At 38.5% G+C, this 21,937-nt stretch overlaps 1 protein-coding gene across 6 annotated transcripts in view; it reads right to left on the bottom strand.

Moving 5' to 3' along the window:
* abcc9 (ATP-binding cassette, sub-family C (CFTR/MRP), member 9) overlaps window positions 1-15,335 on the bottom strand; it is a 77,329-nt gene extending 61,994 nt beyond the window's left edge. For 3 of the 6 annotated variants that reach the window (XR_010091377.1, XR_010091378.1, XM_063460720.1), the window contains exons 1-6: window positions 12,599-12,719; window positions 9,936-10,115; window positions 2,356-2,497; window positions 2,098-2,219; window positions 321-487; window positions 74-175 (exon numbers count right to left, since the gene is read on the bottom strand). Coding sequence is in view for 4 of the 6 variants with exons in the window: in XM_063460720.1 (XP_063316790.1) it covers window positions 74-175; window positions 321-487; window positions 2,098-2,219; window positions 2,356-2,497; window positions 9,936-10,098 (696 nt within the window). In the remaining 2 variants the exon portion in view is untranslated. Of the gene's footprint in view, window positions 1-73; window positions 176-320; window positions 488-2,097; window positions 2,220-2,355; window positions 2,498-9,935; window positions 10,116-12,598; window positions 12,720-15,184 lie in introns of those variants that run through there. The other 3 variants (XM_063460719.1, XM_063460718.1, XM_063460716.1) reach the window with 3 other exon arrangements.
* Between the last annotated feature and the right edge of the window lie 6,602 nt (window positions 15,336-21,937).

Below are 21,937 nucleotides of genomic sequence, written 5' to 3'. Positions count from 1 at the left end.
ATATTATTTTAATTGTGTACTTAAACATTTGCATTTTAACCTTTTTGTGTTAATAATGGTTCTGAAAATCTACCTTTGACAGCAGATTGACAAATGGCTGCAGAAAACGAACCCCCAAATCCTGTAAATCTTCCGGTGGTTTAACTTTCTGAGGGTTGGCAAAGAATACATATTTCTAGAAGAAGACACAAAGACAAAATGAATCTACGCAGGAAAAAACAAGAAAAACAAAACTATTTTGGGATGCCAGGATGATTGTAATCTACAAGAAACAAAACTCCTTGAACTAAACCGACGTAGCCTGAAATGTGTTTCCTCACCCTCACTCTGATGACGTTGATCTCCACGGCCATCAGAAGTCCATACAGGATCACTAACAGTGCAGTGATGTACAACCTGATATACTGTGCTGCATCTTTGTCCTCGGCAAACTTCCACAACTTTATGGACTTTGTAATGAACGCCAGCACCCAGTAGATGAAAAGGACTGTGAGAAAAGAGACAAAAAGCAGCATGACTATCACAGACGCCACATCACTGCTATCATACTTGTGTTTTCAAAGATCATACCGTACCCTAAAAAGCTGAATTTTTCTTTGTATGTTGGCCTCTTGTCCACACACAAACAACTTTAGGTCATTGAAACGGACCTTTTGGAACTCTTCCCAGGGAGCAGATATTAAAAGTCTATTTTGAGTGTTGACTATGGAGAAAATAAGACTCTTGGAAACTATGAAAACATCTACGATTCATTCCTGGTTGGGCCTTGTCAGTCAGTACATGCCTTTGCTTTCTGTTTACACCAGGATGCACATTCCTAGTTTGTATCGTCAAGTGTATGGTCAATTCACATGCTTTTTCAAACGTGCAATATAATTTTTATGTCACACTTGCGCTGGTCTGTTTACTGCTTTGTTTTTCCACTCTCTCTGAGTCCAGGTGAAGTCTCAGATTCCCACCCTTTGGCCGTCACACCATGCAACAACTCTATTCGATGGCGCAAAACAGACAAATGGCCCCTTTCCAAGTATCTTGCCCAAACCTACCACACACACTCTGAGCAAAACCCTCTTAAACAGTTCTGTGGACCACCTCTCTTTGGCTTAACCTGAATTGTCCCCAAGAATCCCTGTGACTGATATCTCCTTCCCTATTAGCTTGTCATTACCCAATAAACCTTTTGATCTTTAACTTGTCAGCAATAGGTGCTGCTTAAGAATCCACTTTATTGCCAGTGTGGTGGATGATAATGTTTGTAGATTATACATGAACCTGAGCTAAAACACTCATCTGGATGGAGATAATGTTACTTATTAGTGTTGATGTTGCTTTCACAAGCCTTCAAGAGAAGTACCTGCTTATAGATTCAGATATATAGCACCTAGCAAACAGAGAAAATAATCTCAGGAAATGCTGAGAAAGTGGATGAACTCTAGCGAGGCACGTGTATGTTTTTAGGATTTGCAAATTTCTCATGAAATATCTGCAAAACATCCACATGCTAACCTGCCATTGTTGTTGAAACATCCTTGCATCTAATGAGCGTCTGTTTTTTGATAGATACTCCTCACTTAACCTCCTGTCCTTTCTACTTTTTATTAATATTCCTTCTCTGACGTCTGTACTGTGGCCAACGTCGTTTTCTATTTGAGTTCCATTTCAGACAATCTTTGGCTCCTTCCTTTAGGGCAGTGGTTCCCAAACTTTTTTTGCCGGGCCCCCCTTTGTTTACAAGAAAAATGTTGTTTCCCTGTGTAATAATGTTCAACATTGCTATCAATACATTTTTCAAAACTACTACTACTCTACTCTCCTCCTCCTCTGCACATGTTCAAACCATCTCAGCCTTGATGAAATGTTTTTCTGAGACTGAATGTATTTTGTTTTATGATTATAATTATTTGTTAAAATTCCAAAGGGAAGGTTGATCATTTGAGACCAAGTTAATTGGTTTATATTTTTGTTTTTTCTGTTTTAATTAAGGAAGGGGTGCTAATCTTAATTGTCCTCTTTTATACTGACTGAGCAGAATTCCTTGGCTGTTTATTTGGTCAAATAAACAAAATGGGTCATATTAAGCGCCCCTCACTGTCTTACCAAGCAGCAGTTTGGGAAAGTTGGATGTTTCTATGTTGTGGTAGTAAACGACTGATGTTGTGGCTGCTACAAAACCCATGAATGCTGGCATGAAGAGATGGAGGTGGTTGGTACCCATCATCCTACAGAAAGAGGCAAACACAAAATATATAATAATTAACATGCAAACCATTTATTCATCTAAAGACAATTAAAAAACAAAAAGAGCTTCTTTTTTTTTGCTTATGTTTGATTAAAAAAAACATTCTGAGGTCTCACATGTTGCAGACGATGCCTTCTGAAAACTCACAGACGTGGACTAATAGCAGCAAGAAGGTGAGGATCCACCTCATGTTGTGCCCAGGGAAATGAAGCCATGTGTTATGATGGATCTGGACTTTAGAGCTCTGACTGCCCCAACCTGTTGGACAAAAACACAAGACAGTGAATCCGAGCTTGCGATGTTGTCAGAGGTGACAAGTGTGTGCAGAAAAGCGTAACAGAAGCCAAAAAAATAGATGGTGGATCCAAAAAATGTGTTTATAAATGTGACTTCAAAGCACAACTGATTTGCATCAATTTACTTACACTCTCCAAGAAATTCTGCTGGTTTATATTCATGTCATAACCAAGTGAAAATCATTGTTCACGGATGAAGAAAATAACTTTAAACATAAACATGAATCACACATGACACCACTTACAACTTTGATCTTTTAAAATCTCTGCATTTGTGTGTGTGATCAAAACAACTCCAAACCACGCTTTTAGATGCATCAGGAATCTTTTGGGACTTAACCTCTTAAGCCCCAACGCCCCCTGATATGGGGGCAAAAAGCAGGAGATCAGTTAGGCTTGGGGCTTAAGAGGTTAAGAGGACAACAAAATTCACGTCATATTTATTTCATGTTATGTTAAAAAAAAAAACTGTAAAAGAGATCCTGAAAGCATGTGCAATCTAAAAAGAGCCCAACTGTGAAAAGTCACAGAAATAATGCATAACATTAGTTCTAACTAGAGATGGCACGATACCACTTTTTTATGTCCGATACCGATACCGATATCATAAATTTGGATATCTGCCGATACCGATATTAATCCGATATAGTGTGTTTTTTAATCAATAAAACTGTTTTTTTTAAATATCTTGCTGCATTTTGTATAAGTTCATACTCAAGTTTAAATAAACAACAACACTAAAGCTATTCTGTTATACCTGTATGTAAAAAATACACTGCACCCAAAATATTTCATAGTTCAGCAATACTGATCAATCTAAAAACTAAACTTAAACCTACTCCATCCTTACTATTCTGGTATTTTAAAAAGTACTTAGCAGAAATATTAAGCAACCTAACTAATAGGGTTGCAAACTCCCAGCAAAAAAAAAAAAAAGGGAACCACCCCCACCCTCCACCTCATGATGCTTAATCGACGTAATCAACTTTAATTTGATGCAGTGTGAAAAAAATGCACAGAAATAAATTATTTTTCAAGAATAATTAAATATATTCAACATCTTTCTTCTACAGAATTGCAGACTGCACAGATGGTACTTTCCCAAAGGAAAAAGTACTATAGCTTACTAGGGTATATTAGACTTAACAGTTACTATATACAGTAATGGACTTCTATACATTTTACATCAGATTAAAACTTTGGGTGTAAGATTCAGATAATTATTTATTAAAAGCTAGACATTTTAAATAAGAATAAGAAAGATAAGTATGTCTTTGTGCCCCCTTTTCCCTGTTAATGCCCTATCGGCCCCCCTGGCTAAACTTTGCTAGATCCGCCCCTGCACAGTTACCAGCCGTCAGCTACGTAGAAAAGGATCCTGGTCTAGAAAGTAATATTAAATAAATTCTAACAACAGCTTATCAAGGTTAAACGTGCTGCTGTTGTTCAGCCGCTGGTTTCCTCTTTCTGGTGCAAAGTGGGCCAAAAACAAAGAAGAGAGACGGACTCGCGACAGAAAAGCCGATCAGCTGATCATTAAGCAGTTTCACGATTGAAGTAGCAGCAGGAGAGGGAGAGAGAAGAGGCTCCATATATCGGTTGTTAAGCTTAACGTAGGTACGCTTTACAAACATTCAGAGATGAACTTACACACTTGCTTTACTTCTCTCTGGGATAACTTCCTCGGAGATGAAATGCTGGATTGCTAGCAGGCTACAAATAAACACAGCCGCTCTATGTGAGCACACTGCTTCGACGTGCTACGGTTACAAGCCGAGTTACGTCGTGTCACAAGTTTTGTGAGGTGCTTTTTTGATATTTAATGGATCGGATTACATTTTTTAATTTCTCGCCGATATCCGATCCAGTAATTTAGGTCAGTATCAGACCGATACCGATACGTAATATCGGATCGGTCCATCTCTAGTTCTAACCATACAAACAGCGAATACTTTGATAAATTAGGACCAGATTTAACCTTCAAATCTTAACATATTAATATATTCTGGCAGTTAAAAAAGACAAAGAGCAACTATCACTAGTATATTAATATACTTTACTGGGTACACCTGTTTGACTGCTTTTTGAAGCAAATTGGAACAATCACATGACCACAAATTAATACACGTAAACATGGTCAGGACAGTCTGCTGAAGTTCAAACTGAGTATCAGAATGGGGAAGAAAGGTGATTTAACTGACTTTCCATGTGGCATGGTTATTGTCAGATGAGCTGGCCTGTGTGTTTCAGAAACTCCTGGTTTGCTTGTATTTTCCCACATAACCATCTCTAGGGTTTACAGAGAATGGCCCATTGAAGAGAACTTATCCAGTGAGCAGTGGCGAAAATGCCTTGTTGATGCCAAAAGTAAGAGGAAAATGATAAGTCTTCTGCAAACTGATAGGAAGGCAACAGTAAGTCAAATAAACACTCATAGCTACCAAGGTAGAAGACGACATTAAACCCTTGAAGCAGCAGAAGACCACACCAGGTGCCAAATCTGTCAGTTAAGAACAGAAAATGTAGGTGCCAATTCACACAGGCTCACAAAAACTTGACAGTAGTAGGAACAACGTTGTCTGGTCTGATGAGGTTTGAGAGACTGAGATGACTGCAGCTTAGGAGTTAGAGCAGGCCATCTACTAATTTGACCCCTGGCTACTCAAAATCGCATGCCTAAGGGAAGGTACTACACCCCAAGTTGCTCCCCGATGTGTTCATGTGAGTATGAATGTGGCCAAACACTAGGAAGAAGGTGCTTATGTAAAGTAGAAATGCATTATATAAGAATCTGTCTTTTCACCATGATGAGTCCAAAGTTCTGCTCCAACATTAAGATTAGAGGGTCAGATTTTGGCATGACCATCTTCTGAAGGCTGCTTCCACCTGGACAACATGCCATGTCACAAAACTCAGATCATTTCCAGTTGGTTCCTTAAACATTACAGTGAGTTGACTTTACTTAAATGGTCTCCATAATTTCAATCCATAATTTGGTACATGATGAATGTGCAGCCCAAGAAATCAGCAGCAATGGTTTTACCTTCATATCAATATGGGCCAGTATCTCTGAGTAACGTTTCCAGCACCTTGTTGAATCAAAGCCATGAAGAATTAAAGCAGTTCTGAAGACAAAAAATGCTTCAGTCCAGTACAAGCAAGATGTACCTAATAGAGTGTCAGGTGAGTGTATATTCAGGTACCAAGTACCTTAGTATTGAGACATATTCAATCAATGATACAGTCGTTCAATAAGGCAGCAACTACTAATTATGTTAAAGTCCAAACTGCTAATTATATTCTTAATAAATTCATGTTAGGCAATCTTGTACCCATCAAATATTTACTATTTGTGCTTGAAAATAAATTTGAGTAAGTATGTAATTATCAAATTACTTGCATATGGACTTTTTCCAAGTCTGCCTTTTTTCTACAGCATTTACTTCTACATGTAATTAAAGTCTTGCTGCTTTAGTAATAGAGTTTCATTTCTTCCACCAGTCTCTATTATTAGATTTGATTCTGCTCTTAACTCAATGGACTGAAGCCATTTTGGAGCCTTAGGGCACAGAGACCATGAAAAACTACAACCAGGAAGCATCAATTAGTGAGTCCTTGGGGAGAGAGCTGAGGGCTTATGGTCAGAACCATTCCCATAAACTACTGACTACACCGAGACACACAAACGCAAACAACACAGATAACCAGCCAAGCATTCAGTAAGTTATTCCCTGCAATGACTCGAAACCTTTAATAAATACATATTTCATTCTTGTTTATCAGTTTGATCTTTCCCTCGTCATTCTTCAGCCTCTTTCTTCTTACTTCTTTTCTGTTTTCTTTAATTTTTCTGGCATTTTTCTTTTTGTCATTACTCATATTTAGTTTTCCTTTCATTGTCTAACAAGGGAAAAATCAAACGAAGAGTAAATGGGTGTGTAGGAACTTGAATATTAATATTTTCAAACCTAACCCACACAATATTCTCTATTAATAATTTGCCAGTACTCATTTTGACTGCTCTTTTGTTCCTGTGTGTTTTACTTGTTCCAGCAACAACAGCCAAGATCCCAGTGGATCACTGAACCATCGATCTAATCCCATCTTAACCACTCCTCAAAGCAGCTTAATGATGACATTCGTGTCAAGATACTGCCTTTAAGGGTATGTGTGTGTGCTCCAAGTTTTTGTCATGTTGTGGAGACCTAACTTTTTTCTTTTTACAGATGGAGATGTGTTTTTTTAAACATGAATCATATCAACAATTATCACATTTGCAAATAAAAACATATTTTTTAATGTAATGCTTGTCCTCTGAAATTATAGTGTGTGTGTGTGTGTGTGTGTGTGTGTGTGTGTGTGTGTGTGTGTGTGTGTGTGTGTGTGTGTGTGTGTGTGTTTTGCTATCTTTCTGAGGACCAATGTTTTTCTCAAAACTATTATCACAAGGACATATCTGATACGAAAACATCTGACAGATCTTCAAAACATCTAAGTGCATTTTTCATGTTAAGATTTTGCTTAATGGCTGGGGTTAAATTTGGGGTATGGGAAAGGAGTAAAGGACTTAGATGCGATGAGTGAGATAAGGGTAAGGGCAAGAAAACGCATCATGTCAATGAGCGACCGCACAAAGATAGCAAAAACAGTGCACGTGTGTATTCCCAAGAGAGCGAGCACAACAGGGAAAGTTAAAATCACCCACACATCTGCTCAGTCAGCCAGATTACACAGAGTCATGCTAGAGTAGAAGATTACAGTAACACAGCTCAGACAAGTCAGACAAGGGATTTCATCATTCACTTCAAAACCGTAGAGAAGGGTTTTTGTTCATTTCTTTCCAGACACTTTCTGACCACATCCCTGTCAGGCAATTCAAATCTGGTTAGCAGATCACTATTTTAATGTCCCCTTATATATTTTTTTATCCCATGAAAAAAAAGGTTTCATTTCTTTAAAAAATGCTGGGGAGCTTTTTCTACAATAATGTAGTATAATTTGCCTAGCCTCAGATAAGTGGCAGAAAATAGCTGGATGGATGTATGGATGGATATAATTTATTAGTACATTTATACTGTTCATTTTAAAAGTACTCTAAATGTGCAGAACATATTTACTGCTGTTGTATTAAAAACTATAGGGGCTGCTTGGCTGAAACCTATATTTTCTTTATTCATACACATGCTCCTAAACATATTTTACAGTTCACAAGCATTTATTTTTAGTCGTAAACACGAATGAATCACACTGGCCTCATTATCATTGCCTTCCTGCCACGTTTCCCATGCAATTAAGTTCTCCTCCTCCTTTCAGTAGCCTCACATGCTTTCTTTGATGGGAAAATAATGACTACGAGAAAAAAAAAAGCTTGTTAACGACTGCTGGGTTCGGTCAGTTTGCTTCATAGCTGAAATCTTGACTCGAAATGGCTAGGCCAATATGGGGGTTTTTTGGTCCCGGTCTATCAGTTCATTGGTTATATTTGTCCCTTATTCAAAATCTTATAAGACCTAAAAAGAGCTAAAGTATAGCCAGAATTTCTGAACTAAGAAAACTTCAGTACAAATGTTACCAAAACACTGACTTTAAATCCAGCCTTGAAGCAAATCTTTTTTCCTATACTGTTGAGAAACAAGTTGAGACGCTGTCATATTGCTTCATACTTTAAATAAAGATGCTCTTTTGGCCTTTAACAAATGTCAGCTCCCATAAACCCCATGACCTTTCTCGGCTAAACGCCATAACTGCAAGGAAATGATGAGTTCACTGAGCAATAGAGATGTTATTAAGTGTGGAACTAAACTCCAATCAGCTCCAATCTCACAAGTAAAAATTGATTAAATTTAGTTAAATCCCAAACATAACATCAGTGTCCCTGATTCATCGTTATGACGATGACTATTACGCAATTAATCACTTGCTAACAAAAATCAACTAACCAAATGTCATTAATACAGAGGTCCAATGACAGTACATCACTCATGGTCAGATCGGGTAGGCCGCTCCTCCCAGTAACACCCCTGTAGGGGTGACAAAAAAATGAAAGCTGGGTAAGTCTGGACCCATTCCCCGGCCTAAAGGTGAATGGAAACAACGCTCTCAACGACTGGGAAAAATACTGTTATAGAAATAGCAAAAACCCTACCTCTGTTCTGGCACCAGGACAGGCCCCCATTGACCCTGTCCTATGCAGGGTAAACTGGACTCTTAATTTTGTTTTCTATCATAGGGCTTGTCAGCTTTTTGTCTGACCCTCACCCTCATCCAATTTGTCTTAGGAGACCCTACCAGGAGCAAACTGGTCCTGACAACATAGCTCCACATCGCACCCATAGTTTATATAAATGCAGCTTGCTAGCCAAGCTTACTAGCCTCAGATGATAGCACTCTCATCCAAAAATGGTCACTTCTGAGTCCAAAATCCAGCAGGAGCCAAAACACTAATTCAGAGGCTTCAAAATGCATATCCAAAACCAATAGCTGCCACCTAGAATATGTATAGACCAATATCCATTAAACACAATGAAGTGCACGTGACACAATAAGAAGAAAGATCAAAACAGTCTATTTGACTCAGATCCAGTAATCCTCACTGGATTAGTTCAGTCTTGACAACTGCAGTGAATTCTGAGACTTTCCAGTAATGAAGGCGAAGCTTTAAGAGATATAAGCAGGGAACACTAAAACATAACACAGGGTCCACAGCTGTGGCTTTGTGCTGCAGATATACCAAAACTCTTTTATGTTCATAATGCAGATAAGTATTTACCTGTGAAAATGTTTATTTTCTTTATTTAGTCCTTCAAAATACACCTGGATCATTCCATAACAAATCTGAAAAAAGCTCCCACTTGACACGCTCAGAATTAGCAGATATTTTATGTGTCAGGCTCTCTTAGTACACAGTGGTGAGTTGAAGTTTTGAACTTTTTAATAATTCCTTCAAGCATTTTTCACCCTCGTGTGGTATCGAATATGCTAAAATTTAGAAGGTATAAAGAAAACAGACTCACTGTGAAACAGACTGAACAGGTGATTGCCTACAATTTAAAACTCACCAAACAGTTAGCTACAATAAAAAAAGGCCCACATTTTCAAAAATTCTTATTATTAATTATAATAAAAGTTGAAAACAAAGTCTACAGCCCCCCTCTGCTCTGCTCCTTAAGCCTGAAACCCATCCAAATCAGCTACTGTCCTCCAGATTTCCCTCTGTTTGCTCAGATTAGTTCTCCACACTCTCAGCCACAGTTCCCTGTGCTTCTCTTCACACCATCAACCCACTCTGTTCTCTAAGAGCCCATTTTATCATCCATTAATTACATGAAAAATTAAAAGCAGTTTCCAAGAAGAAAAACTTTTTTTTCTAAGAGTCATAAATACAGCAGTGTGTTACATACCAATGAAGAGGATGGGGAAGGTGATGAAGAGCAGGAAGACATGAGGAACCAGGTTGAGAGCATCCACGAAGCAGGGATTGTTCAGCACGCCGTTTGTCACACTGTAGGCACTGCTGTTGTTGCCACAAAATGACAAGGCCCTGCCACCATCCAACTGCTCCATATGAGTCCTGAGTCAGTCTGGGAAAATAAGGCCCGACATCAGCCGACACATCGCAAACCACACTAAACTAAATACAATTGAGATAATTTTTTATTAAAAATAATCATTTTATGTAATCTTGCAGCAGCAGCTTTGAATACCAGGTTAGACATTTCTGTGGCCTGACACACAAAGTGCACACACACTCTCGGTGCCACACTCAGGCTTCTGAGAGGCACGAGAGCTATTTCAGGGACAGCGCCCAGTTATGTTCCGGCTGGCTTATGATGGTTTAATGTTAAGTGAATATTAAGAGTTGGGAAAGCCTCGTCTTAGATCTCATGATGCCGTTGTTACTTCTGTAATTGTTTAATGGGCAGAGCCAATAATCCCAGGCTCTGGGATTCAAATCTGTGACATGAATGCCCTCCTTCTTTACATTGGGTTAGGGTTAAAATTGTGACCTCACTAGCACATCTTCAACATCGTCAGAATGTGTTTGAAAACTCATTTGTATTCCTTGATGCTTTGGTCAAAGATTGCAGTTTTTAAATGCACTTTACTCGTGACATCATAAAGATCCAAGAATAGAACAAAAGAGAAAAAGGAAAAGTCTGCAGCCTACGACAGAGTATTAGGGCCACATTAGGAAAAAATGTATTACTGTTTATTTTACTGAAACTATTTAACCAGCTGTTTTATTATATTTTATGGTATAACATACCCACACTATAATGGATGAGGGTGTAACCATTGGTATCATTGCATCTGTCGTTTGCCAGCTATTTCATTTTGTGGGAATCCAGCCAAGTCTTCCAGGTTTTAGGGTTTTTCCTTCTGACCAGATGCCGATTTCTGCACCATCTCTTTAACGTCCTTATACTTATCACCATCACCACAACATAAATAATTCTTTATTACTAAAACTGATTCTGAAGCACAATTTCACTAATTCATCTACACAAGGCTTTTTGTAGAGGGTGTAACAGCAGGGGCAGCTGTTTAACTTGAAACAACAACTCCTAAATTTCAACTTTATTTACAAAGGTTTGGCTTTATGTGAAGTGCGTTGTTTTAGCGTTGACTCTAACTAAACATGTCCTTTTTTCCCTTTTGTAAAATTAGTTTTGTAACAAAGTTGGATATGATATGCCTCAAACACAAGGGGGAAAAATATCAGTAAATTATTAAACACCTCCCAACAGATGACAGTTTGCAGTATGCTAAGCTAATAGCTAATATTTATACTTGGTAATAAATCCAAATACTCACCAGATATTAAAGTAAACAGTTTTGTTTTTTTGTTTTTTGTTTTTGTTAAAGAGCATCTCTGTCTTATGTAGAAATGGCAGCAGTGCCCAGGCTGATAATGAAGCCAATGCCAAAAACTGCAGTTCCTCTAGTGACCACTTGAAGCTGCCTCTAAAAGTGAGTCAACACCCAAATGCTCCCATGTTGAATGATCAAACTACAACAGAAATAAATGTCTTTACAGTCTGGAACCAAAAAATAAAAATAAAAAGCAAAAAACAGATTTTGCCTCTTTGGATAGTTACCCCCTTATAACAGCTGTACTGGAGTGACATTTTTATTCTGGCGTTGCACTGCTAAATATTACAGTTAGGGGTGTGACCACCTTCTAGCTCTCTGCTAAACCTCGCCTTCGCTAATGGTAACTTGGATATTGTGATTGTGCTGCTGGAGCATTTTTTAATGGGACTATCTGAACAGTAATTATGGCTTGCTGTCAGGTACAACCCATCCAAGAATTCTGTGCTTCAGTTTTAGTGACTGAAAAACAAATATTTTATTCAAATCTTTTACTTAGAATGAATTAGCAGTTATGTGCTCTGGGTTTTGCACCTGTAGAGTTGGATGCACCTTGCTACCCAGGCATGCCATTAGCTAGTGCCCCTCTGTGTGCGCTTCCAATTACTTTTTGTACTTTGTTATCACTTCTGGCTTCAGAACACTAACATCACACCTGGCAAAATGCTAATGTTGAGGCTTAAAAATGTAAAGGCTAGTTATTGAATGACTACATGGCGGTTACATTCAACGTTTATATGCAGTCACTACACAGCATTTTGTTGCCTTATTGCTGAGAAATTACTGTGTGACTTACAGGACTCAATTCAATTCAATTCAATTTTATTTTATTTATATAGCGCCAAATCACAACAAAAGTCGCCTCAAGGCGCTTCATAAAAAGAAGAAGGAGAAGTGTATAGTTTCAAGCAGAGTTTCAACTCAAATTTCTGCCTACTGTTAACTTTTTTACTTATTTATTTATTACCGTATTACTTTCCCTTTTACTACCATCACATAAGGCTATTATTCATGTACGTGGATCATTTCACCTGGAAGTACAAGTAAGTTAACCTTGAACACCTGCGTTACACTACAGCTCAGTACTTAAACTACATGTGGATAATTCAGGAACCTAATTTAAAGTTGTTCAAATTGAGGCAGCTTAATAAGAAAGACTACAATGGTAGCTTAGTAAAACCAAGTGTCTTACCTCAGAGTAAAGTAATAATCCTTATCAACACCGTGTCATTCAGAATGCTTGAATTTAAAAAAATTGTAAATAAAAACAAGGAAAACAGACAAAGGAAAGAAAAGAAGAAAAGAAGAAAGGAGGGAGAGGAACAGAAACAAAATACGGTAAGAGTTGGAGAGGGAAAAAGTTGATTATTTTTAGCTCCGCAAAAGATTCAGCTGCTCCACTCACTGCTGCCTGTCTGTGTGGATGGTGTCAGCTTACGCCATGTATGATAAAGCGCTTCCATCCAAGTCTTTCAAAATAAAACCTTTATATTAGCAAATAAACTGAGTACTGTGGGTGTGCTTACACTGAATTACTCACAATCCATAGTTAAATATAGAAAAATGCTAATTGTCTATCATTGCAAATTTCCATAATGTGGCTCCTGATGCAGAACAGGTTTTCTACTAATTGAAGTAAGAAAGCAGTTTCTTTAGATAGAATAGACAAGAACTATGTAAGTACCACTCCATATAATAATTTAGTGGTTTTAAAAAATATAATACAAAGATCATTATTTATAATATTTATAATTACATTTATCTATACCGTAGTTTATAGTTTTTCTTTTTGGCAACTTAGTTCAACTTAAAATACGAGTTCATGATGACTAGAACTGTACTAGTACACAAAAAGAACAATTGCAAAATTTACGATATTTACTGTTTAGTTTTTTTAATAATCACTGTTATTACCAGCACATGTGACACAACAATCTTGAAGTGAACAAAGTAGATTCAACACTTTACACCCCAATTTTTTTAAAACACTTTGTATGATGCAGGAATAACATGAAGTAATACTAAAACCAGCATATTGAGGCAGTTAAATATTTAAATACTATATATGCTTTGAATACAGACATCTCCTATAATACCTACTGTGCCCCTGTGCTCTTTCCTGTTTGTTCTCTGCACATGTATAATGTCATCATGTGTACGCATGCTAAATGCATTCACCTAATCTGTTACACGTTACACCAAAATGTCCTTGTGTTCATTTTCACTCATTATTTTAAATTATTTGTGTTCATTTTCACTACACATATTCTTGATCCCACATTACATTTGTCTCCTTTTTTTGCCCTCCAGCCTGTGTTGTATGCTCAGCAGTTTCTATAAACTCAACATCCCTATAGTTAAAAAGAAAAAAGGAGTTTTATTTTGAAGGTTCAAACCTCATAAATTTCAGTAAAACTCTGAGTACATTCAGACAGCTTGATACAAAGTCACCTCCTATCAGATTTCCAAACTTGTACCAGTTTAGGGGTGAGAAGGAGGTTTATTATAGGCTTCCTCAACAGCCTGCTGACATGTCAAGAGCAAAGTGGATTTACAAACATGCAGCTAAAGAAATATCGCTTAATCTGGCATATCTACTTTTATCATGTGCAGTACTTTTATTTAAACCTCTACAGCACAAACAATCTGTCTGGATGATTGTATGAATATATTAACCTTAGTTGGAAAATCAAACATTTTTTAAGCAAATCACACAGATATAAGCGTAAAGTCATTATATTAATATTTTATTTAAAATAACTAGAATTAGTTGATATGATATATATAAATAGAGTAAATATAATGCTATTTTAATTAACAAGGTGAAATATGACACTATCCTTAAGGGACCTCAACCTGCTCTAATGTTTTGGCATGTGCACATTTATAATGATGGACACTTTAAACTCTTTAATCTGATTTCGTGTGGTTGCACACACAGCAGCTTGATATGAGAGATCATCCCTAAAACCTGAGTGAATCCCAGAGCCTGCAGGGTACACACGTGAAACTGCTATGCTTAGCATTAAAACAGAGACCGGGACCTTTGATGCGGTCAGCGGGCGCACTGAAGAGAGCACATTATCGACTGTATTGTCTTTCATTCATGCAAGCTGCTGCACTCAGAAGGACGAGGTTCAAGTCTTGCATGCATAGAAATACCTAAAAAAAATATGATGGAGCGGAAGGGGGGATCAATCGGGTTTATTTTCACGTGTCATTCAGCGTCCTTCATTGTGATTCAGTCCTGCCACGCATTAATATCAACAAAACTCCATTCAGAAATCAAACAGTTGGAAGACTTTCAACACGCGGATTAATAAAAACAGACATATTATAAAGATGTGTGATTTTTCTAAACCAATGTGATCCAATCTTATATTCGGCAAGAATAACTGAAATAATAAGAAGATGTAAATTTATAAATCCTTAAACTTTTTAAACTGTACCGCTTGTAATCGACCCAGCCTCCTTCCACGACCAGCAGCAAAACGCATTGTTTTTTCCCTGAACTGTGTGTGCACGGTGCATTACACGGTGCCGAAATGAAGACTCACATCTCAAAGACTCCGATATTTTACACTGTTTATTTTGAAGCTACGCGCCAGCAGTAAGAGCCAAATCGACTCAAACTGGAGGAATGCTCAATGAAGTCTGGCTCTCTCACATCAACAGAGCACCATCTCTTAACGTCCTCAGTTAAGACGTCGTGTTACGGCACACTGAGGATGCTGTCGCCTGGTTGCGAATGACAGAAGGATAAAGAAGGAGAGCTCACCCCAGCACTTACCCGACCTTTGACGCAGGTTTACGGGTCACGGCGTCTCTTCCGCAGTCTTTATCCCCGTTCGAGGTGTCTTATTATGGTTGCGGTTTATACTGAAGGCACCGTGACAGGAAATGCCTATATATTACGACTACTATCGTGTCCGCTCAGAAGCCGTTATGGCGCTCGTGCGGCACAAATGATACGCACGCGCTCTCAGATATGATGGTTGTCTTTTTTTTCTTTTTTTTTTTGGAATAGTTCATGTGCATGATAGAAGGATAAATTTAGGTCAAACTAAAGCCAAATCAGCATTAAAGCGGCCTTTTTCAGAGATGCTGTTTTTAAGCTGGCAAATTGGGAGTATGTTTCAAATGAAATAAAGGAATTTTTCCCCCAGGTTATGATATGAGAGAAAAAAATTAAGACTATTTTAACTTATGTGTGGTTGGTAATATAAGAGCCATAACAGTATCTCAATGTTAGTAGAGTTTTTAAATATTATTTTTTTGCCATTAATTTTATTTTGAAAAGTGTAAGCTCTATTTACGGCACAGTGCAGCGGGAGGGGGCTTTGATTGCGCCTCTAAGACGGGGACACCTAACGGAAGACTCGTGCTCAGTGCTTTATATTTTTATAAAGTTAATTAAAAAAAAAAAAAAAAAAAACAGTTATGAAGGTAATTTGTAGAAAAGGAACACCTCCAAATTTGGAGGCCTTCCAAATTTCTGTTTCTTCTTGACAGGACCTGACAGTCTAAATTACTGCTCCAAAAATATCAATTTAAATATGTAAAAACTGATAATTCAGCTGTACAGATCAAGGATCGCTGACTTAACTTAATTCAATTCAATTCACATTAATTTTTAAAGTGCCAAACCACAACAACAGTCACCTTAAGGTGTTTTATATTATAAAGTAATGACCCTACAATAAAACAAAGAAACCCCCAACAATCAGATAACCCCCTGGTCCAAGAGCAAGCATTTGGTGACAGTGGGAAGGAAAAACTCCCCTTTAACAGGAAGAAATCTCCTGCAGAACCAGAGAGAGGGAGGACAAAAAGGGGGTGTCCAAATTCATAGGCTGCATCCTCCTGAGTCCGCATGTGTAGGCCGATTACATCACAGCGACGCAATGAAGCCGTCGCTGTGATGTAATCGATGTGTGTCGATGTGTAGACTCCTCCGAATGCAGCCGACAAATGTGTCCTCCTTTTCCCCAAATTTGAAGGATGGGTCAGGTGTATCCTTCGTGGCCCACCATATCCCAGAATTCACAGTAAGGCCCAGCCAATTCCAGTTTCCAACAATGACAGCCGCTGCTTAGTTTTAATATTACTCTTATTACTCTTTCTGGGTCACAAAATAAACTTTAGTGATATTTTCAGGTGTGTAAACTTCAAATATCTGCTCGGTTTATCAAGATATCACATATTTGCAAAAGTGCTCCGGCGTTTTTGGAGATGTCTGTTACCCACCAGCTCGATAGCTAGCCGGGGCAATAACAGCACATCGTTTTCAAACCCCCACGGTCTTTCTCTACTCAGGTTAAACATGATATATAAGTCACTTAGATAACTTAAAGTGTTATTGTTTGGCTTTTTTCAGTGTTTTATTTGTTCGTGAGTACATCGGTTTAGCTGAGGTTATAGTTTTCACATAGCTCAGTAAACATCAAACGTCAAACTGATTAAACAGAAGTGTGAGACGATCGAGAATTTATGCCAGTGTCCTGTTATATTTTAGATAGAAAGGAGCAGACGGCCGAGTTTATTAAACTCCACTAAGACAGCTGGTGACGCAAAACTGAAGGCTAGACCATCCAATTTCACAGCCGCTCACTTCCGGCCTACCCAGCCTTCGGAGGACCCGGGCCACATAGTTCCCGAAGGCCTCAGAAGGATACAGCCTATGAATTTGGACACCCCTAAAGACAAACTGTGGAAGAGAGTCAGAGATTAATAATAACTGATGATAATTGACTGGACTCTGTATTTTGAGTCCTCGGTTTTATGGTTCAAGTCAGCAAGTTTAGTTAGTGGACGGTATCCATCCAAGACTGTGGACGCTTTCTCCAAGATGGACTGGTGTCAAGGCACCACTCATGTTCAGCATCCAGAATCTCTGCAAGACCCCCGTCAGCAGGACTCGGAGATCCAGAATCGTCTCAGATGGTGTGAATGGGGAGGTGTTCAAGGTGAGGCTCACTGATCGATCAGGTGTTCCAGCTCGTTGCTGGGGATGTTCAAGACATGAACAGCCTTACCAACCTCCACAGCATGGGCCTGACCCACGCAAGGATGCTGTTCCATGGTCAAGAAGTAGCAGGTCATTACTGCTGAATATGAAGCCAACCAATGGCTACCTTCTGTGCCTTTTCTGGGTGGGTTTCTCAAAGAAGCACACCAACAAGCTCAGAAAAACGACCTGTGCCTAGTGCAGTAGGTCCACTAAATCTACAAGATGATGGGGATCATGACCCATGGGGTCATGATCAGTCAATGGTCAGTCAATGACCTCAAGGAAGCAGTCAACAAGGAAACGAAGAAGGTCTTCTCATGTATCTGCCCTCTGCATGATGTGCCCATCCGCAAGGTCAAAACCGCATTCCACATGCTCCGGCTGTAAAAATAAGCACAGTTGAATAGAAGTAGTGAGGAAAAAACTCTGCTTCTCCCTTTCTGATGATTTTTTTTTTAATCAATCAATATTGTCAAGTCTTATTTAATTCAGCATGATGTTGATTCTGGAAGATATGTTCCAGTTTAGCATAACGAGGATCTATAATAGAGTCACAGCTTTGGATAGTGACTAAAGGAATAAGATTGCAAAAGAATAAAACATGAGGAACTTTGATATGCATGAGAAGCTGTGCAAAGCAGCTGCTAAAATTGATACATTATGGAGACCTTCCATTATTAGAGGATTTCTAGAGTATTTATTAGATTTGAAATATACTGAGGACATTTAATAATATTTCATCTGGCCTGGGAAGGCCTCAGGATAACCCCAGGAAGAAGTAGAAAGAAGCACTGGGGAGCGTTACTTATAGACTTCCTGCTCAAAACACGGTCAGTCTATAAATCAAAAACATATAATGTTTTGTATCTATTGCCTTCATTCAGTCTACGCCTCGAGATAAAAACAGAAAAATGCATTTAGTGTTTTTATCAAAGAAGATAGAAAGAAGGGATCTTCTCTTTCTATTCCCTTAGGAAGAATAACATATTGAAGCACAAGCAAAGTAATTACTCAGACTTTTACACCCATGAGAGGACCCAACCTCCAGGGCTGGGGAGAGTGGTCTGGAGACCCCTGTAGTGCTGGGATATGTTCTTACAAAGGTTACAGATCCTCAACACGGAGCCTGGGACTCCATTTGCTTTTGTCTCCCAGCTGAGAGGCCACAGCCTGGGGGCAGCAGCCAAACCAGACGTGTGTGTGGGAGGATTTGTCAACAGGGACACCGTGGGCTATCAGTGGGTCTGAGAGTGTCCTTACTGCATGGGTAGGCGACGTGTGAGGAGATTCTCATCCACCAGTGTTTCCCAAGAAAGTGACCAGGGGATTAATTTGACCTGTGCCCTGTAAACACACACACACACACTCACATTTACATCACTTCAGGGGACTGTACGGACCAAGCATTCCCATATCAAGTACTTTAATATTCGTAATCCTAAATCAAAGTCATCACAGTGAAATTTTTATGATTTTCCTTTTTCATTTGGTTTGAGTCCCCAGAACAGATGTAAGGGCTTTGCTTTGTGTGTGCATGTACGCACACAACGGTTAACACACAAACACACACACACAAAATGCCATAACTCCATGACTTTTTTTTAATGTCCCCCATGGTTTCACTCCCACTCACCCTCTCTTCCTCTGTTCTCACATACTCACACACTAATGGCCATTAGAAAAAACCTCAAACAGATGTTCAACTTTGACCTCTGACCCTTGTGTCACCAAAAGAGGAAGTAGCACTTGTGACCCACAGTGTCACCCTAGAAAGGCAGATGATGAAGGGAGGATGGGGATTAAAGCAGTACTGAGATTCAAATGTGTGTATTTATTTTAACTTTGTGTGTGTGTGTGTGTGTGTGTGTGTGTGTGTGTGTGTGTGTGTGTGTGTGTGTGTGTGTGTGTGTGTGTGTGTGTGTGTGGTTTACAGCGTGAGAAAACTCTTTCTTGAGGGAAGTGTTTGACCAACAAGATGCTCCAGAACAGGAAACGGGGACTGATCCCCTCTGCGGGACACACACACAGATTTATACCAGCATCCTTTATAAGGACGCTTTTTGTCATAATTAAGTATTTAACCCCTGACATTAAGCCTTGTAACCCTGACTCTAACATCAGGAACATCAGTCTTTGTTAGCTGACAGCTGTTTAGCTGTTCAGTTTTGAGCTTTTTATGGTTATGTGAGATTCCAGCTGCTGATGTTCTGCATGTTTCTCACATCTTCTATGCATTATTTTTTCCTCACTTCTGCATGATCACCTGCTCTCTCCTAATATGTTTCACCCGCTTCTGATTGTCTCCTCACATGTTTCACTCAGTTCTCTTAAATCTTCTCTGAAATTCCAGACTGGAATAGGCAGGAATCAATCTGCTGATCTTCTGATTGGTAGATGATCTACTTTACCTCCAGAGTCACAGCCACCCCAACATGTGAGATATGGGTCGTTGTATCTGTAATATGAAGCGAGCTCAACATTATCCAGATTATCTTTTCCTTATCTGACTTCACTTGCCCTATCCTCACTAGTCAGACTAAATGAAACCTAGCTTACACGGCTTTTATAAAAACAACACATTTAGCAGACAAAATCCACTGAAAACTTCCAGTTTCTTAAAAACAAATGTAATCTTACTCTGCAAAACAGTCTAAGTGTCCAAATAAATATCTTTGTTCTTGAAAAATTATCTCTTTTCCAAATATGTGATCACTTTGCAAGTATTATTCTTCGTAACCTACACCTAAATCTTCTTTTTTGTTCCCCGTAAGTAGTCAAATCCTCAGCATGCCATTAATACACACATATATACACAGAGATGGGGTATTAGTCTGTGCTGCCACCTTTTGGGAACTTGCTGACTGTTGCTGATGGCTGCTGCAGCAACAAAGCAATTAATCAAACTTCAAACTGAAGCCACCAGCCAGGAGATGACAGCGCATTATTTTCTCTGACACTTGAAGGTTATCTGAAAGACAGCAGAGATAGCAGTCACCAGGAAACGCTGATTGCACATTCAAAACTTTTGCATTGGATTGTTCTGCTTGGTGAAGCCTGTTATTCGACAGCAGCCAGCCGTTAAAAGTCTCTAATGAAAGGACGCCAATCTGAGCACAACGTTATTCCTGCAGATTAAAGGAAATTAGTTCTTTTATTTTTTTAATCATTACCACAAACAGATGAGACAGAGGTAGGCTTGATGAGACAGGACAAAAAAAAGAGAGAGAAGTGTTTGACAGCTTCCTTGCTGCTGAAAAATCCTGACGATCCAAACTGCCAGAAACATCAGAAATGCACTGAAAGTAAAACTCTCAATTTACTCATCTACTTACTTTATGCTTCAGTCAAAACTAATTTGGGTTGTCACAACTGATTTGCATCAAAATCATAGTTTACCTTGTCAGACACTTTCTTCTCAACTTCTTCAACTTCTCTTGATCTTTACATTTCTCCTTTTCTAATGCGGGTACAGGTGTGTCTATATGACTGGAGACCATCACCTTACCTTCCCTTACCTACTGTGTCAGCGCTGTAGGGCTGCTTCATTTATGTAACCAGTTTAATATTTACTTTGTTTAATATTTACGGACATTAGTTTAATATTTACTGACATTAAAAATGCCTTCAACCTTTGAAGCTTTTCACTCAGAACTGAGAAAGAACATCAGGAAGTTGTTTTTTCATCATTATTTATTTGAATAAAATTACATTTATTTTTTAATACAATACAATACAGCTTTATTTATAGAGCACCATTTAAAAACCAATGGTATACCAAAGTGCTTCACATAAAAGACAGAAAATAAAACATAAATATGAAATACTATAGGACCATAACAAAGCCCCAAGTATGCTAACAGGTCAGTGTCACTAATACACGGGAATAGCATAAAATGCATATCAAGAAAAAAGCACAAAGCCATAAAAGATATGTATAAAAGGTAAAATAGAGTAAGTCTAGGAATCAGATACAGGCATTGACGAGCAGGAAAGGCAAGGTTAAATAAATAGGTTTTTAACCGTGATTTAAATGATTGGATAGAATCAGACACGCTGATAGCAATAGGAAGGTTATTCCACAAATCTGGTGCATTGACTGAAGCATAAAGTAAGTAGATGAGTAAATTGAGAGTTTTACTTTCAGTGCATTAAGCATTTTTTCCCAATAAGTTCAAAAAAAATAAAATGAATGATTCTTCAATCATTACAGCAGCCAATGAGGCGAGAAACATGAGTAACAAAGAATGCAAAATAGTTTAGACAATTTTATTTATTTTACAGCATTTTAAGTTTGACTGATTAACAAATAGTTTCAGCAGAATGTGCAGGCCTGTGTGAGAAATGCAGTTACTTTACAAAAGTATAATATGAAGCAGGCTTTGAGTATAAAGTGTTTACTTACAAATGATTAACAACTACTGAGCCATGAACCGGCCCATAGGTGCAAATCCCATGGGTGGTATCCATAGGCAACCACAAGCACCTGTCTATAGACAGTGTGGTCACGTCACTATTCAACAG

Source organism: Pelmatolapia mariae, linkage group LG17, assembly GCF_036321145.2.
Source record: "Pelmatolapia mariae isolate MD_Pm_ZW linkage group LG17, Pm_UMD_F_2, whole genome shotgun sequence".
Lineage (NCBI taxonomy): Eukaryota > Metazoa > Chordata > Actinopteri > Cichliformes > Cichlidae > Pelmatolapia > Pelmatolapia mariae.
This window is presented reverse-complemented; position numbering and strand designations above follow the sequence as displayed.